General features: G+C 32.7%; 4 protein-coding genes across 4 annotated transcripts; 2 read left to right on the plus strand and 2 right to left on the minus strand.

Moving 5' to 3' along the window:
- Positions 1-1,577: 1,577 nt before the first annotated feature.
- Positions 1,578-1,991, plus strand: LOC108851106 (S-protein homolog 9-like). Its single transcript, XM_018624526.1, has one exon. It carries the CDS (start codon positions 1,578-1,580, stop codon positions 1,989-1,991), a length of 414 nt encoding a protein of 137 aa, XP_018480028.1.
- Positions 1,992-5,695: 3,704 nt separating this feature from the next.
- Positions 5,696-7,276, minus strand: LOC108851107 (uncharacterized). Its single transcript, XM_018624527.2, has one exon. It carries the CDS (start codon positions 7,274-7,276, stop codon positions 5,696-5,698), a length of 1,581 nt encoding a protein of 526 aa, XP_018480029.2.
- A 7,815-nt stretch (positions 7,277-15,091) lies between these two features.
- On the minus strand, positions 15,092-17,340 carry LOC108849011 (GPN-loop GTPase 3). The gene is made up of 11 exons (XM_018622501.2): positions 17,185-17,340; positions 16,954-17,027; positions 16,796-16,857; positions 16,606-16,714; positions 16,438-16,519; positions 16,176-16,261; positions 15,951-16,054; positions 15,729-15,859; positions 15,555-15,648; positions 15,412-15,467; positions 15,092-15,327 (listed from the first exon to the last, which is right to left on the minus strand). Exons 2-11 carry the CDS (start codon positions 16,991-16,993, stop codon positions 15,225-15,227), a joined length of 867 nt encoding a protein of 288 aa, XP_018478003.1. The 5' UTR covers positions 16,994-17,027; positions 17,185-17,340; the 3' UTR covers positions 15,092-15,224.
- Positions 17,341-18,220: 880 nt separating this feature from the next.
- Positions 18,221-19,277, plus strand: LOC130510975 (uncharacterized). Its single transcript, XM_057007731.1, has 2 exons — positions 18,221-18,729; positions 18,963-19,277. The coding sequence occupies exons 1-2, from the start codon at positions 18,634-18,636 to the stop codon at positions 19,167-19,169; spliced, it is 303 nt and encodes a 100-aa protein (XP_056863711.1). The 5' UTR covers positions 18,221-18,633; the 3' UTR covers positions 19,170-19,277.

Consider the following 19,277-nt stretch of genomic DNA (forward strand, 5'->3'; position numbering starts at 1 on the left):
CAATTGGTGACTATTAGATTGACCATATCCTTAATATCTCTCCTTGAGTGATAATTCTAATTGGCCAGTAATCTTGGAATTTTAAGATAGTTATACTTGGTCGAACGAGTTAATTGTGACATTTATATCCGGTCGGAAATAGTTAATATTAGTTAAGGGTTAGGATATTTAAGATCTGGGTTCTGATATCATGTTAGATTCATGTTTATTACGATATTTGATCAATAATATCTTTTTTGTCAACATCAATAATATCTTTTAATCAATGTTGAAGATCTCTCGGTCATTATCTAAACTATTAAAACTGAAGTACATTTGTACTTAACCCTAAGTTTTCCTCAATAATTACATCCTTATGCCATTGATTAATGCACGGTCGTTCTATACTTTTAACTTCTTTATACCATAAATCCGCTTTAAATTTCCGTTCTCTACACCATAAAACCCGTGGGTGTGATTCGACTTATATGATATTGTATTGGGCTTATCATATCTTGATGGGCCAGACAAGTAAACAAATAATTTTGATGGTTTTGTTCTGAAGCTTGCTTATTAATGTGATCTTGACAAAGCTCTAAACCTGGCTCCAGTATTGGTATGTGATTTTCAAAATTCTACAGCAGACAGTAATTGTATTGCTTGTGATACAAGTAAAGGTAGACGTGATGGACTCTAAGTCATTCTTTTCCAAATAGGTATTGTCTTAGAATATGACACTCATTCTTTTATCCACTGTGTTTTTGTTCTTCACAAAATTATACTGAAGTTTTTTTCCTCAAAAATGTGGTACAATTGTTTTTTCCTAACTTGCTTTTTATTATTTTTTATGTTTCAGTCTAAATAATGTATTTGTTTTAAAAACAGCAATAGAAAATTTGAAATTTGTATACAACTTTAAATCCCAATATTAATAGTATAATTTCATAAAACCCATAAAATCAAAAACTTTAATATTTGCAATTTAATTTTTATTTAACTAATTGAAATGAATAAAATCACAATAAAAAAAACACACAATCTCATAGTTCACAAATATTTATAAATAGACGCAAAACACACTAAACAAAACACACCATTGTCAAAACTTATGAATTTATAACAAGAACATAAACATTATTAAAAATTAAAAACAAGAATACATCCGCGCGGGTGCGCGGGTCAAAGGCTAGTTTTTTTTTATTTCTGTTTTTTTTTTCCTTTTCACAAGTTCTGGAAATCCAAATACAATCCCAAACAATATTTTTTTTTTCCAGAAAGCAAAGATTGCTTATCATATCTTCATACAATCCAAAACAATATTTTTTTTCTTCCATAAAGCAAAGATTGCTTATCATATCTTCTCCTATTTCATATACCCTACAAAACATAAGAAATATTTTGTGGATATTTTCCCTTTTGTTTAATTAGAAAATCTTCCCTTTTTTGGAAGAAAATAATAATGTATAAGTAAAACTCATATTTCATGTAACAAAAATGTGAGATATAAATACCCAACATATGTAGTGTAGAAACATAAAAAGAAGTATCATATGTCCAAAGAGATTTAGTCGGTCCCCGAAATATAATAAACTAAACAAATGAATAATCTCTTAATAGTACTGATTCTTTTGGGTCTATGCATCAGCTTAAGCAACGGTTTCCGCATGCTAGGAGGAAGCACAGTCACGTTAAGCAACCAGTTGGAACACAACAAACTCCTCAAGGTTCGTTGTAACAATGATGAGGGGGAGCAGATTGTGAAAATCGGCGAAGAATACGAGTTCACTTTTGGTGATAACTTTCTTGGAACGACCCTATACTCGTGTAAATTGGACCAAGGTCCTAATTTCAAACATCACCAAGAGTTTGTGGCGTATGATGCTACGTGGAGCAAAGCTCTTGAGGTTACATGTAAGTGGATTGCTAGAGAAGATGGTATCTACTTTTCTCTAGATGGAAACTCTCCTCTGAGGAGATATGAATGGGATGGTCCTCACCTCTTCATAAACTAGAATTTTATATCTTTGGTTGATATCTTAACTTAATCTTTGAATCGTATGAGATATTGATTATTATAAAATATATTACAATTGATTATAACGATAAATAAATTATTATATTATCACATTATGCCTTAATTTGTTTTATTTTAAAATAGACAATTCAACACAGTTAAGGCTTTAATTAGTAATATTTTATAATAATTTTATCAATCAAATGAACGAAAGAATAAATGGAAGAATTGAATAAATAAAAAATAGTAATGATGATGATTTAGTTAAAAAAATTTTCATTTGAAACAAATTTCTATATTAATTCCTCTAAAAATAAGAAAACGAGAAGAATTGAATACGCCTATATAAAAATAAGAAAACAAGAGGAATTGAATACGTCTATATAAAAAAGAAAACAAGAGGAATTGAATACGTCTATATAAAAATAAGAAAACGAGAGGAATTGAATACATTTTCTTATTGATACCTCTAAAAATAAGAGAACGAGAGGAATTGAATACGTCTATATAAAAAATAAAAAAAACAAGAGGAATTGAATACGTCTATATAAAAATAAGAAAACGAGAGGAATTGAATAAGTCTATATAAAAATAACATTACCTCTAGAAATAAGAAAACGAGAAGAATTGAATACGTCAATATAATAAAATTGACAAAAATTAATATGAAGACTTACTTTTTATTCTTAAAATATTATCACTAAATGCTATTACAGAGCTCTAAAAGATTAACTAACAGTGTTAATATAAATTAAATGATATAAAACGAGTAATGTTCGCATATTTTAATTTGAGAATGTTCGGATATACCTTACTCGATTAAATAGAACGAGTAAGTTATAAACTATACAAACTAAATATATAAAATGTATCTGAAAATAAATAAAAAACACAAAATTAATTCTCTTAAAACTATTTCTCTTTTAATCTTCAACTTTTAAATTTTGCTATTTTAAGCCGACAACCTGACTCACACCTCGTGTAATTTTGAACATGACCAAAACCCACCAAATTGTAAAAATATATTAGTTGCTGAGTCTTTGTTTTGCCCACTTTGAAATATATTGATCAAAACCCGTCACACACTACGATGTACACCCCAATACAATGTACACTCCAATGCACACTATGGTGTACACTGGAGTATATGCTAGGGTGTACACACATTGGTGTACACATTCCGGTGTACACACTCATGTATTCATTTCGGTGTACACACTCACGTATTCACTTCCGGTGTACACACTCATGTTCCTGTGTACACTTCACAGTGTGCATTCTCTGGTGTACGTTACGTTGTACATGTTCTGGTGTATTCTACTATCTCCGGTTCAGAAATAAATGACTAGGGTTTAAGGTGTACACCGAGTGTACGTTTATGTGTACATTAGGTGTAAGTTTATGTGTACACTAGGTGTACACTTCTTTATACCTTACGATACTGAAGTATACAGAAGGTGAGTATGTCTTTGATCTTAATATACAAAAGTATACAGAAGTAGGTGTACACTATGTGTCTTTGATCTTGAAATATAGTATCAATCGATTTTAAAATAGAGTTTAATAGTAGAGATATGAAAGATGAAAAATGATAATGTGAAACAACATGAACAATTCAACTATACTTATAGAATATATAAACATATGATTAGGGTTTTGGGTTTAGGTAGGAGAATATATAAATGAATATATAAATGAATAATCACTTTATACATATTACTTATATATCTTATATTTTATATAATACGCCTAGTCCCTAAACCATATATATAAGCTATACAAACTAAATATATAAAAATGTATCTGAAAATAAATAAAAAATATTAAACCAATTCTCTTAAAACTAATTCTTTTTTAATCTTCGACTTTTAAATTTTCCTATTTTAAGCCGACAATCTGACTCACACCTCGCGTAATTTTGAACATGGCCAAAACCCACCAAATTTTAAAAATTTATTAGTTGCTGAGTCTTTGTTTTGCCCACTTTGAAACAAATTATAAAAAGCGTAATCATAATATCGATTTTGCGAAACAAAACTCGCTACACACTACGATGTACACCCCAATGCACACTACGGTGTACACTGGAGTATATGCTAGGGTGTACACACTCCGGTGTACACACTCATGTATTCACTTCCGGTGTACACACTCAGGTTCCTTTTTACACTTCACAGTGTGCATTCTCTGGTGTACGTTACGTTGTACTAGTGTACGTTTATGTGTACACTAGGTGTACACTTTTTTATACATTTTGATACTAAAGTATACAAAAGGTGAGTATGTCTTTGATTTAATATACAAAAATATACAGAAGTAGGTGTACACTAGGTGTCTTTGGTCTTGAAATATAGTATCCTTCGATTTTAAAATAGAGTTTAATAGTAGAGATATGAAAGATGAAAAATGATTATGTGAAGCAACATGAAAAAAATCAAATATACTTAGAGAAACAAACATATGATTATGGTTTTGGGTTTAGGTAGGAAGATATATATTAAAAACTATGTGACATGGATTTATAGTATTTGATTTAGGGTTAAATATAAATCTGAAGAATTTTATTCACTTTGTATGTTATGAACGTTTTTAATCTATTTGTCGAGTTTCAAGTTAAATTTTTGTCAAAATTTACAAAAAAGAATTATTGTTTAAGCTCTAGAGTTAAAAGTCGACTCTATAACTAAAGAAGACTAAAAAGATGAATGAACTGCTTACAACATACATAAAAATTATTGTGATGAAATTTCTCTATAAACTTCCACAAAGTTATGATTCCAAATCCAAAATAGGGTGCAAACATTCTATGAAGCTTCAATTCTACCTAGGTGTACACTCCGGTGTACTCACGAAACTGTACACTCTTGTGTACGCAAGTGTGTACACCCCAGTATACACTAGGGTGTACGCAAGTGTGTACACTCCAGTCTACATTTAATAAATATTGTACGTTTTAAGAAATATTATATGTTTATATTCTTCATAAACATTTACCAGCAGACAATTGTTGTTTTGGTATTGGTTTAATTCTAAATAACACAAAATAAAATATTTAATATTATCTATTTAGGCATATTGTATATTTTATTTTAAAACTTAGGCTTTTATAAAAAAAATATACTGCAATTGAAATAAAATTTATATTAATAACTACTAAGATATAGAAAACTATTATTTATTAATTTAACTGAGTTAGATCAAATAAATATAAAATTACAGTGTACACTGTAGTACACCCCAGGGTGTACACATCCCGGTGTACACATGTGGTCGCTACGACTCAGAATAGATCAGGTAAAGTGTTAGTACTACTGGTTACACAATACTTCTATGAATCAACAGAGCTAGCTAGCAGCATTGATGGTCGCCAACGGCGTGGTGGTGATTGCTATGACCATCGACAACCACAAAAGAAAGTGTATGACCAGCTTGTTTGTTCCATTCTGCCACACTTCAAAGGCTCACCCGAGTCTTACATCACCTGCAAAAAGTGGATATACATTGGTATGTTTTAATTATGGCTATTCCAACATAATTATGGCTATTCCAAATTTATCGTATGACAAGGTGTATATTGATCTCAAACATTAATATATTAAGATCAGCCTATGAATCGATAAGAGTTCTTTGCATAATGTAAAGGGTCATAGCTATTATTGTTTTATTTTAGGGTATATGGTTTTGAGTTTAGGGTTTACGGTTTTAAGCCTCTGTATATGCATCTGCGCACTCCATAAACTTAAATGCACAAGTATCTCTGTTGTTGCGGACGTGGCCTTTGACATTTTGAGACAAATGCCATATACAATACCCATGAGCGGCCTGAGGGAACACTGCAGCTACTGCATTGATCAAGCTTTTGTTTCTATCTGAAAGAAACACCAATCCCGGGATATCAGATATCACTGATTTCAATTGTTCCATAAACCACATCCAGCTATCATTTTTCTCACCATCTGCAACACCGAAAGCAATTGGGTAGGTGTGATGATCCGGATCCTGAGCAGTCGCAACAAGTAGATTTCCACCATAAACATTCTTGAGGTGTGTTGCATCCACAATGAGGACTTTCCTCATCGCACTAAACCCCTCTATGCTAGCTTCCAAGGCAAAAAACAGATACTTAAATTTGTTGGCCTCGTCCACTACCACACGAGTTACTGTGTCAGGATTCTGTTTCTCGAGCATGTACATGTAACTGTGTAATAAAGAAAAGCTCTCTTCTGGACTTCCTCGCACTTCATTAGCAGCTTGTCTTCTTCCTCTCCATGCTGTTGGGTATGATACAGTCACACCAACCCTGCGATGAACCAAATCGATCAGAGTAGTGGGAACATGTGTGTCAAAACTACCGGGATAATCTTGAGCCAACATAGCTGCAATGATGCCTGGGGAGCCTCTCCTTCTATTAGGCAGTGTTCTTGTAGTAACAACAGAACACGTATGCTGCTTGATGTAACTTATAACCGTCCAACGATCTGAGTTCTGTAGCTTTGCAACTCGCACAAACCACTTGCAGCCGTCTTTCCGACCTCGGCACTTTATCACATATCTCTCTCTATCCGTCTTAATTATCTCATACTCAAAACAATTCTGATGAGAAGCCGTCTGAATATGAATTTGTGCTTCCTCCTTAGATCTAAATTCTTGACCTAGAACCAAATCCATACCATCATCCCGAGTCTGATAGACAACAGGTCTGACTTCAACTGATGGTCTTACTTCTGTATCTCCAAGCACATGCTCATCACTTCCTGTTAAATTCTCATGCATCTCAACGTCATTGTAGAATGTGAGCACACCATCAGTACCATCTTCTTCACTAGCCTCTGTATCATGAGCCTCTCTGTCAGTAGTCTCTCTATCAGTAGCGTCTCTATCAGTAGCCTCTCTATCAGTAGCCTCTCTATCAGTAGCTTCTCTATCGGTAAGACCGACATCATTTTGATCGTCATCTTTTGAAAGTTGCACTGCTTCATCTGTTTTGTATATTAACTCCACATGTAGAACACTTCTACACTTTTCATGATTTACTTGCAGTAGATAGCCAAACACGTCTTCATCATTCCAGATATACGATGACTTGTTCGAATTCAGCACCATTGGAAAGTAACTAATCCTCGCTTCCATCTTAGATTCATCTACCTTTAGCTTTCTGAGAAGACGCTCAACCAAAAAAGAGTGTGTCACCTCCTCCAATGATTTCTTCAACACAATCGTGTGAATTTCATCTTCTCCTTCACCTTCTCCGGAGATCCATTTTGTTTCACCCCCATCCTTCATATAATATCCCCCATAATCAAAACAAATGAATGTGCAATGCGGATTTTGCATTTTCCTGAAACAAAATGGAATTATCATTATAATTATCATTATTAAGGAATAATTATTATTGTTAAGGAAAATAATTCATTCTTATCCCCTAAGGTCTTCTCTTTCTAATATTTATTCTTTCAAATCCACAAACATAGTAAACCTAGTAATACTAGTATAACTCGTAAACATAGTAATATTTGTAATACCAGTAAAACCATTGTGTCTTAGTAAAACTAGTTATCTTAGTAGTACCCAGAAATTGTCCTTCCACTAACTAATAAACTTTTATAGACGAATTTGTTCGGATTTTTCAGTACCCATGATATATACTCTATCTTAATGAAATTACACATAGAAAAATTATCAAAAACGTACGTAAATATATATCTCCATCCAAAACCCATAAACATAGTTTTCAAAATCTTCCTTTTATATCTCTCTTAATTTTCATCAACAATTACTTTCCTACACAAGCCGAGTTATACACTTATTTTAAATAATATTCCAGCAATAGTTTCATCAAAAAACACATAAAATATACCTGAAATTCATAAACACAGTGTTCATAGTCGTCCATAATATCTCCACATTTTCACGAAATCTTACATTTTTAACATTACCCATCATATACACTACATTTAAATGATATTATTAAAAAAACATTTCATCAGAAAAGTACATAAAATATACATAAAATCAAATAACACAGTATTCAAAACCGTTTATAAAATCTCCATTTTTTCACGAAATCATTTATTTTGAACATTAATCATGATATACTCTACATTTACATGATGTTTCTTAAAAAAATTTCATCAAAAACGGACTTAAAATACCTGTTTTAGAGCTTACAAAAATCGCAATGGAGAATAGAGAAGAAGAGGATCTGTCGGAGGAGAGGAAGCAGTTGGAGAGAGTGAATACATGTGGACCATGATTGGTTAAGGTTGTCTTGTGGGCCATGAGAGTGGATGATTTATTTAATTGAAGAAGTAAATGTATTAATGAGGTGGATGAGATATAATAAATAAATGAAATGTTAGTTTAGGTGTTGCATAGACAAAAGGAGGTTGAGAATAGAGAGAGGATGCGGAGAATATTTTTTTCCATAAGGGTGTCTGAGAATAAACTCCCAGAAATTTACACTCATAGTCACTTTTATAGTTATTAATATCATAATGAGTCATTTGTTTATACTTGGACACTTTATCACAACTAGACGTGAAAACCCAACCTTTCTAGTTTGTGCTCAACTACATGTGACCCAACGTAACAAATAATATGGTCAGTTTGATTTGTAGGAATTGATTCATATGAGCATTGGGCGGCTGAGATTTAATCATCTACATCTGAATAAAACAAACATTTTTCTAATGCTTTTCTCTTGTTTTTTTCTTGTTATTCCTACCACAAACAATTGAATCTGAAAAATTAAATCTTTATCGACAAGAAAATAATAAAAGAAATCTCAGACCTCAACTATGGCCGCTTAGCAAAAACTGAATCCGTCACGGCTTTCTTCCCTTACGGCCATGTCTACTCCATTGCTTTGTCGTCGAGCCACCGTCTTTGCGGCGAAGAGAAGGATCGATTAACTCCAACTCGAAGCTCTCCTCCTTCAAGATTGAAACTGACATGTAACTCCTATCCACCGCAATCAAAGCTCTAAACCACTGTGAAAGCATCGTCCAATTCGTCTTCTCCGTCGTTGATGTGCTATGTTCCTTCTCTGCAACCGCCGGCGAACCACACCAGAGCTTATTCACGATTTTGAAAAAGACTGATCCATTTTTTCTGCAATTTTATCCCTTAACTTTTGATAATCACGATTTTGCCCCAAATATTTAAAGATATACAGATTTTCTCTAATTTTGGCCCTAACATTTCAACTATGCAAGCTAGACCCTGATCTACACAATTATGTATGTAAGTGCATTATTAACAACTAAATACTCACTTAAAAAATCTAAATGAGCTAAATTAAGATACAATACTAACATCTAAATGCTCATATTGTACACATGTACATCAATTTCATAGTGTACATATGTACTTCAGTTACATATGTACGTCCACTTCAAAGTGTACAAATGTACTTTGATTTCATAACTTGGAAACATCAAATGTAATTGGTCATGTTCTAATACTATTTCCTTCCAATAGCAACTTACGTTACATCATTGGACTCTTTATGTTTCTTGTACAAGTGTGTAATTACGTAAGAAACTTGGGTTTATCCATGACAACAATATGTATATGTATTCGATGATAGAACGATCGGGTGCTTGTAACGATGAGATTGATGTACATATGAACATAAAAAAGTGTACATTGATATGTTATGATTTTAATGGTTTTTAGGATCTCATCTAGTTCATATTGATCATTTAGTATGCATATTAGGTGTATATATTTCATTTGAATGCGTATTGCATATAGCAGGATCTAAAGTGCACTTTCAGAAATTTAGAGGTTGATTCGAGAGGGTATATCTACAATTTACAAAATGTGGGGGCCAAATTGTAAAAGAGCAGAAGTTCAGGGACTGGATATGCAAATATGAGGAAATCCACCATTGAAGCTCACGAGCTTTCCCTTTGCGAATCCGGAGCTCGTGACGGCAAGCTTGATTTTGACGATAAGCCTGGCGACATGGGCGGATCTGAGCATGTTCGACGACGGCGGATCTGAGCATGTTCGACGGAGGAAAGGCTTAGCCATGAGCTTGATTCCGGAGATGAAGAACTGGCCGTGAAAGATGGTACGTTAGTCGCAGCTTGGAGTAGACGGGGAGACAAAATGATACCACGCCGTCGGTAGCAGCAAGCGGAGCTCGCCTCACTCGCCGTCGTCACCGCTTTAGTTTCCGAGAAGTCGCTAAAAAAACAACTCACTCACCTTCAATTCTCAGATAAAATAAACCTAAACCATTAAAAGACTTCTCAATTTTGAAATTCAAAACCCAAAAAAAAACCTAAATACAAAGTCTAACTAAAACATATCTGGTTGGAAGTTTGAGGGTTAATATGGTATTTAACCACACAAAATGTGTTTAACTAGTCTAAAGTGACTTATGATGTTATCTAAAGTCGTAAAGTGACCCACTATGTTTTTTTTTTATCAAAGTGATCCAGTTATTCTCTCGAGTTGTTCTAACTACAATTCAGCTCTCTTAGGAACTGTAGATTTTAAATATTAGAATATTTCCAATGTATTATTCTATTTTCTACTCCAAAATAAAATAACTCTAAAATGAAGTTGAATTTTACTCTATTGTATTACTTCATTTATACTCCAAAAATATAATATTTTTAATATATTATGTTTTATATTTATTTAAAAATTAGTAATATCACATTTCATTTATACTATTTGCAAAACAGTTCATTAAATACAATATTAACCACAACTATTTTTTATTATATAAATAAAATTACTCGACAAGATTTAAAATGAAAACATTTATTACATTAAAATTACATTACATAGCTTAAACACAATAATACATTAATTTAAATTATTCATTAGAATTAGTATAATTTTCTTTTGTATGGTGCTTATCTTTTATTTTTATATGTATGATCTTTTATGTTTTATATTATATATATTTTGCTGTATAAAATAGTTTATTAGATGGTTATTTATATAATTAATAAATATTAACAATAAATTTTATAATATATATAGTAAAATAATATTAATATACTTATTTATAATAATATTTTATTAGAAACAAAAATATTTAAATGTGGAGTACTATTTTATAAACTAGGTAAGAAACTCATATTTTATAAATAAATAATTTTCTAATTTAAATTTTATATAAAAAATTTAGTATTATTTTCGAAAAAATTCTGATGTCGAATCGTAGAACATATGTGTTTATGCTTATTTATAGATAATATAAATATTTAAGAGATGAAACTTTCATGTATAAATCTTAAGAGATTCAAATTTCCATATTAATGCATTTATTTTTAGATATAAAAAAATGCAAAACATTTATGAAATATTAAATAATGGTACCTTCAAAGTGATATTTTTGAAAATTCCCCATAATAAATATATATGAGCAAAATAAAAACAAAAGACGTAAGTTTTCATCTCAATACTAATAAATACAACTTTTTATAAAAAAAAAATAAGAGATGCAGTATTTTTATGTATATGAATAGTCACATCTTTTCAATTTAAAGGTGATTATTTTGAAATGATACTTGTATGGATAGCCACAACTTTTTATTCTAAATAGTCATATCTTTTCAAATTAAAGGTAATTATTTTGAAATGATACATATATGAACAGTCACAATTTTTCATTATAATAATTGCATTTTCTGATTTAAATACTAACTTATACACAATTTTTTAAAAAAAAATAATGAAAATATACATATTAATATATAATGAAAAGACAACTTTTAACAAAAAAAATAAAATTTCTTTAAAAATACACAACTTTTTTAACATTGTTTGGGTTATTTCATGTAAAATTTTAAAAGATGCAATTTTCTTATTTCATGTAAAAATTTAAAAGATGCAATTTTCATGTATAAAACTTAAGAGATTAAAATTTTCATATTTATACTCTGACTTTTAGATATAAAACAATTTCAAATATTTATGAAATATTAATAAATACATATGAGAGAAATAAAAATGAAAAGACATAAGTTTTCATCTCAGTACTAATAAATACAATTTTTCATATAGCCACATCTTTTCAATTTAAAGATAATTATTTTCAAATGGTACATATATGAATAGTCACAACTTCTCATTGAAGTAGTTACTAGATTCTAACCCGTGCGGATATTTGTTTTCGGTAATTACATTAATATTTCACAACTATTTGAAGGTGATAGAAGATCGAGTCTTTGTGTGAATATTGTATTTGGATTTATGATTTAGCTTCAAAAGATTTGACCTTTTAAGTTAAAATAAGTATAATAGTTTTTATTTAACTTAACTAAACAGCTGTACTATCGAAGCTAATCTCTCTCCTAAGCAAAAATTAGAGTTTGATCTGCACGGACATGCAGATGTTTTTTTTCAATTTTATATATGTTATTTATGTGATTGGTGGTATATATAGACATATTTTAATTTTATATACTCCAAACTCATAATTTTAAAGCTTGCATATAAAAATTTAATTTATTAATTTGAACCATTATTACATTAGACAGTTCCTATTATATATTTATTTTATTAAAAATACATAGGATTACTTGAATTAAAAAGATACACATGATATAACATGTTTAAATATTATCAAAGATTTAATTTATATATCATATACATATTGAATATTTACTTATCATTTTTGTTTTGTTAGTTATTATCAAACTATAATTTTGTATTTCTACAAGTTTTAATTAGCTTCAAAAAATTTGTGATCAAACACTCTTGTACACAAATTTATTTTCAAAATTTGATATCAGAATTCTTTATATATCATCAAAATGTTAGTCAATTATATAGTGATCTATGTATTTAATATGTAAGATTTGAATTTAGATTATTAAAACATAAATTTAAAGATCATTTGATAAAATTAGAAGTATATATAGTTTTATATTTGTCTTTATATATGTCAACAAAAGTTACAAAAGCTAGAATATATATGTATGAAAAACAGGCTAACAAAACATTATAACTCGAAAGGACTTTTAGAGTTTAGATTAGAACTGGACCAAGTCCACCACTGACCAACAAACAGAAGACAAAAACTTATGTAGAAGAATTAACTCTTTTTTTTTAACTGGCGCATAGCTTCCTCACCACTCTGAAGTCTGAAATTCCAAGAAATGAAAGCATATGAATGAGACCAGTGGAAATAATCTCAAAGCAATGAAAGTTAAGTATGTTCCAAACTGGATGACGACATAACGAAAGTAAACATCAGTAAGTCAGTCGTCCTCCATTAACAGTCTCATGCAACAAATATTCATAAGAAACCCATTTCATTTAGAACACAATCTATTCAGATTTGTATACGTGCACGGCTAATAAAAACCTTACCTTCTCGCTTAAATCCAGGACTCCGGTTATAATCATTGTTCCCTCATGTGCCAGTTCACCTTCCTTACCAGCCTATGTTGGACAGAAACACCATGTCAATGGAAGCTAGAAAAAAAAAAGTTTCCACAAGTAACTTACTAAATTACTTAACAAATAAGACAGGGTTTGCACCATCACATGCTTTTTTTTTCCTATCCTAGTTATATCTAGGTTGATCATAAAAGAGAAACCACCTCATGGAAATGTGAACTGAGCTTGCCTAAACAGCTAGTCATTATGCCTATTATACATCACGAACCTGAGGCATATAAAAAGCATTGATAAAAGTAAACACTCACAGCTTACATAATACACTGGCATCTGTAAATGCATCCATTGAAGCGCTTCTTTCTTCCTCTAATCCTTTATATAAACCAGTCAGCAATTTCCTGTCATGATCAACCTGTCTTTTCAAATGATTATTCTCACTTTCTCCCTCGATTTCACTCATAGAAACTACTTGCAGTGATAAGTTGCTATGTTTCCATAAGAAAAATAGAGAATGTTCTTGTTACTTGAATCAAGAAATTAAAAAGAAAACGTATCAGCACTTGAAACAAAAAGATGAAACTGAGAGAGAGAACCAAGAAAAGAGACAAAACCTGTATTGAAACAAAGAGATGAAACTGACCCTGTCCCAGCGTCAATGGAAAATCAAACCAACAAAGACACCATCATATAATTAATCATACCTTTTAAACTGTTACAACTGAGTAATTATTGGATGCAAGTGGTTTCTGAGACCAAGTGGTTTTAATCTCCATCATCATTCTCTCTTCCCTGATCAGAAGCTCTTCGATAATCTGCGAGTGCTACCACAACCGAGAATCTCCCTCAGCTCAAATCCTACGTCGATGGCCTTACTGAAATGAAGTTCGCCTTCAGATTAATTGTTTTGTCTTTCCCTTAATTCTGGATCTGACGTTTCTTATTTTTTCGACTGAATCTGTTTGTTGTTTCAGTGAGAATGAGAGGAGCGAATTCATCAACCTCGTTTCACGCTACCTCAGGTTTGTCTTTCTTTTTGGGGATGTCTGCTTCTTTTTCTCGATCGGATCTGGATTTAGATCTGTGTTGCTTGTCGATGTCGATGAATTGATGTTACGGTAAACTAATTAATTTCTCTGTCACTTGGATTTCATAGCGGTGAGGCACAACACATTTTCCTATCATACATAAACCAGAGATTCAATTAGAGGTTTCTAAGACCTCGTAGGAAGTGGCTGAGTAATTTTTTTTTTTTTTTTTTGAAACACAGTGGCCGAGTAATTATCGGATGGAAATGCCATGAAACCTTTTAATACAACGACTGCGTTTTGGAGAGTGACATAAAATTGTAAATATTTAGGAAAAATTTGGGCTAAGTACAGTTTGTACTTCCCCTTTAATAGTTTAGATATCTTTTTAATTTAAATATTAATTTATACACAACTCTTGAAATAAAAAATGGGAAAACACATTTTATGACAAGACACAACTTTTAACAACAAATAAAATTTCGATAAAAACACACCACTTTTATACATTGTTTGGAATTCCTATTATTAGTAGATAAAGAAATTTTGATTCTATTTTGGAGTAATGAGTTGGTATAGAGCTTTAGTTATAGAGCTTTGGAGATGCTCTTAATCGCATCTTTTTTTTGTTAACGGTCTCAACTCAATTGTAGTGCACGCAAGACGAAATGTGGCTGATTTGGTCTGCGTGGAGAATTCCGAATAGTTGTAAATATCTCACTAGTTAAGGTTTTGGTATTCAGCAAATAAAATAGTTTTCACAAGTTCATTGGCCTTTGATAAGACTAAGATTGTTCAGAAGTTTAAGAGAAACGTCCGTGAATCAGAGTAACAAATCACTGATCATCACCAAAATCTTCATCCTCATCTTTGATCTTAACGTCAGCGTCTTCTCCAAACTGGATGCAGACATCAATCTGAGACAGAACATACTGAATACTGCCCAAAGAAAACATTGTCGATATTAGCTTTTGTATTGGATCAAAGTTGGAAGATATGATAGAGAGTAAATTAGTTTATCACCTTCGTTCTTTCCTTATGTCAAGCGGAATGAAATTCACCATCCCATATTCTCCCACCTATTAGTAACCACCACATCCCAGAAAACGCAATCAAATTACACACTTGCTTTATGATCAACATATGATTAAAACCATATCACATACCATCTCAATCAGGGCTTTGTTCAATTTCGCGTATCGTGGACCCATCTTTTCGTTTAACTCTGCCAACAATGTGCGAGGCTCCGGATCCAAGTAGCTAAAGTCATTAAAAACCCAACGCAAATTTTACTTAACTAGAAACGGAAAAAGAAAAGAAAAAAAAAAAAAAATCCATACTTATCAATGTTGCTTTTATCCTGCAAGAGATCCATCTTTGAGAGGATGTTGATGTGTGGTAATTCAAGCTGGATCATTGCAGAGAGAGACGACATGCAACCGCTGATAAACTTGGTGACATCTGTTATGAACTGCTCCGGAAAGATATATAATTTTATCAACGCAAATTGGTTTTTTTCACTAAAATAAATAGAGAAAAAGAAACAGAAGTTGATATGAAACCTGTGAATCAAGCAGATAAACAACACAGACGTTGAAGTTCTTCTGTTGCAAATGCGCCACAAAGTTCTTGAGCACAGGAACATGTGTAAACAGTTCTATCTGGCCTATTAGAAGCATGGATTTTACAAGAATTTAGAGATAAAAACACACTTGGGATGCTTCAATGTGACAGAAACCACTAGTATAAAAAGATCAGACATATAAACTTATTGATCATGTATGCACCTGGACAATCAAATATAAGGTAATCATCGTCCCTGTAGTTCTCCAATTCTTCATCCACCCAATCATGTAAGCTATCCTCAAGGTATCTGTGGATTAAAAGTTAAGACCAAAAGAGTAATATTCCAATGTATACATCAAAAGGATTCACCATTCAATTATCAAGCATATCATTAGTTTCCAAAATATAAAGTGAAGTAAACAGCTTTAAGATCGGAGCTAGTAGAATTCTCATTTTATGTCTATGTAACAACAAAAAGGATACTCCATGCAGTACATGAGGGCACCATTAGGACCAAGCCCAAGCTCCTCCATTACATCTTCCAAAGAAACAAGCTCTCTGATATCTGCAGAACAGCAAAAGAAAAAAAAAAGTGTGAAACCAAGAAAGTGAGAGGCACTAAAAACCCAAGGGATTGATTGAATAACTCACCCATAGCCACAGGATAGTTAAAGATTTCAGCAGCAGGATCCAAGTTAACAACATTCATTGTTCTGCCGACGGTTTCACAGTGTTCATACAAAGATGAGCAATAAGTTGACTGATCCAAAAAAAAAACCCCCAATAAACGCATAAGCCAAAATCTCATTGTTATCACAAAACAAAATTGACAAGAGAAGACCTTTCCGCTGCCTGCTGGGCCGATAACGAGCTGAGCATAACCCATTGTAACAAAGCAAAAATCTTCCAGAAAGAAAAAAAGTCAAAGGGAGAAAACAGAGTGAAGGATTCTAAAAGATGCGAAAACGGCGACTGATATATAAGCAATGCACCAAACACCTAAACCGAACAACACACTCAGAATGTCGCAGGAACCCATAGACCAGAAGCAATCAACAGACACATCTCAGCACCTGATACAATGGAAAATATCAGAATCGAGTTATATAAGCTAGGGCTTAACACGGTAAGAAAGTGAAAGCACCCGATAGAAATTTCCGAAACCCAAAAAAAAAAAACAATCACAAGCTCTGTAGCATAGTATTGAATCGGAAAGAGAATCAACTTGACCTTTGAGTATTTGGTTGCGTCTTCCTTTTTTTTCCTTTGGGGCTACGAAGAAGAGAGCGATTATTGCTTCTAAAGACTTCTTTAGGGTTTTCAATGATCTTTTCTCCTTCAGTTAATGAATGGAGGCAACTCCTCGAGAGCCCCTAAATGTGAAAAGCCAATCTTTCATAGACAGCCATATAAACATAAAAATAAACATTTATTTAAAAAATCGGAAATGGTGGAAATGACATAAAAATCGTGGAATAGTTGAAGTATTTACAAGTTTTACCAGGGTATAACCCATCCGCCCGGACCCGACCCGGATTTATGGTTAATTGAATTGAACCGAATCGTCTAACCATCTAACCCATCCCTCGAAACCAAACCAATCCCTCGAAACCAAACGCAGTCCTCGAAACCGAACCAATCCCTGAAAAACCAAACCAAATCTGTCAGTTTTCAATAACTCAATTTAATTAAACCGAATTAAACCTCAATATACTCAATTTCGACATTATTTCTCTCCATTTTTCCCCTTTCACTCAAACTCTAATTCGAAGGATTTGAACTCTTGAGGACTCGAACTCTTTCAACCTCCAATTCCGTACCCAAAATCAACGGTGAGAACAAACGGAAAGAGAAGAATTCAGAGGAAATCGAGTGCGATGGTGGTTGAAACGAGAAGAGGTAAGAGGAAAGATAATCCAACGAAGGAAGAGACTTGGAGAGTGAAGTTTGCGAAGGAGACGAGTCAGACGACGGCGGCGGAGGCCTCCGATAACATCGAGGAGATGACGGAGACTGCGAAGAAGACGAGTGAGGACTCGAGGGAGACTACGGCGGGAACGAAGCCGACTAAGCCGACTGCTCCGACGACAGTTGTTGGTGGCCCATCTCCTCCAGCTCCTCCAGCTCTTCCAGCTCCTCCAGCTCCTCCAGCAACTCCGGCGATTGGGACTCATTCTGGAGATGATGAGATTGAAGGTTCTGAAGAAGGAAATGAAGACGGAGGAGGTTCTGAAGAAGAAAATTGAGATGGAGATGGAGATGCAGAAGGAAAGGATGATGAGAATGGAGGTTCCGAAGATGACGAAGGAGAAGAATCAGAAGAAGGAGGAGGAGGAGAGAAAGTAGTAGGTAACTCTACCGGTGAAGGTGATGGTGCTGATAACTCCACTGGTGAAGGTAATGGTGATGTTGGTGTGGAAGAAGTAAGAGAAGAGATTGAGAACGTTGAGGACAAAAGACTAGAAGAAGAGGTATCACATTTGGATGAACTAATATATTTTGATGATTTATGATCTATTAACAATTAGGTAGAACTATGGAATAGTCAATAACACTTTTGTTAATACTAGTAAAACATTGGACAAGTAAATGATACTTGAAAAGAACACAGTTGGAACTTTGAAGTAGTAGTGCTATAACTTGATTAAGATTTACTGTAACTTGCAGGAATCTGATTACATGTTGAAGGAGATCTCTCACACAATGAAACATTTTGGAAGGGTTGTGAAAGAGAATACGTTGTGGCCTCTTCCAGGTTTCTATGTCCCACTAGAGGTATGTGAAATCCCTTTAATGACATGATAACAATTATGATGGCATTACATAATGTGGTGTTGTGATGTTTTACAGCTTATTGCATTCGAGGCAATTCTTACATATTTGAGTTAAAACTAAGGTAGGACTAGGGTAGAACTAAGGTAGGACTAGGGTAGAACTAAGGTAAGCCTATGGTAGGAGTAGGGTGGAATAAAGGTAGAACTAAGTTTGTACATTTATTCTATTGACAGGATATTGAAAGTATCATTACCATCAAAAGTCCACAAGAAAGTACTCTCTTGGATGTTATTAAGATGCTGAAAACAATGATGAAACTGCTCAAGAAAGTTGACAAAAAGGTTGACGACTTGGATGAGAGATTGATCTCGGTGGAGGAGTTTGTGAAGGACATAGAGAAAGAGAAAGACGTAGAGAAACATAAACAAAGAAAGAAGTGAAGAACTCTATGTGTTGTTTTTTTTGTTTTATCTGGTAGACAAACTCTTTGTATTCGGTTGTTTATTTTTGTTTGTAACTAATACTTATCGGATATTTTAAAACTAGGT

The sequence above is a fragment of the Raphanus sativus genome, chromosome 4, assembly GCF_000801105.2.
Source record: "Raphanus sativus cultivar WK10039 chromosome 4, ASM80110v3, whole genome shotgun sequence".
NCBI classification, from domain to species: domain Eukaryota; kingdom Viridiplantae; phylum Streptophyta; class Magnoliopsida; order Brassicales; family Brassicaceae; genus Raphanus; species Raphanus sativus.

Excerpts from the sequence above, each read along its gene's own strand:
- LOC108851106 (XM_018624526.1), top strand. The coding sequence starts at position 1,578 with ATGAATAATCTCTTAATAGTACTGATTCTTTTGGGTCTATGCATCAGC.
- LOC108851107 (XM_018624527.2), bottom strand. The coding sequence starts at position 7,276 with ATGAAGGATGGGGGTGAAACAAAATGGATCTCCGGAGAAGGTGAAGGA.
- LOC108849011 (XM_018622501.2), bottom strand. The coding sequence starts at position 16,993 with ATGGGTTCCTGCGACATTCTGAGTGTGTTGTTCGGTTTAG. Across the intron at positions 16,520-16,605 it reads TAACTATCCTGTGGCTATGG|ATATCAGAGAGCTTGTTTCT; the intron begins GTGAGTTATTCA and ends GCTGTTCTGCAG. Across the intron at positions 15,649-15,728 it reads GATAAAAGCAACATTGATAA|CTACTTGGATCCGGAGCCTC; the intron begins GTATGGATTTTT and ends TAATGACTTTAG.
- LOC130510975 (XM_057007731.1), top strand. The coding sequence starts at position 18,634 with ATGTTGAAGGAGATCTCTCACACAATGAAACATTTTGGAAGGGTTGTG. Across the intron at positions 18,730-18,962 it reads GTTTCTATGTCCCACTAGAG|GATATTGAAAGTATCATTAC; the intron begins GTATGTGAAATC and ends TTCTATTGACAG.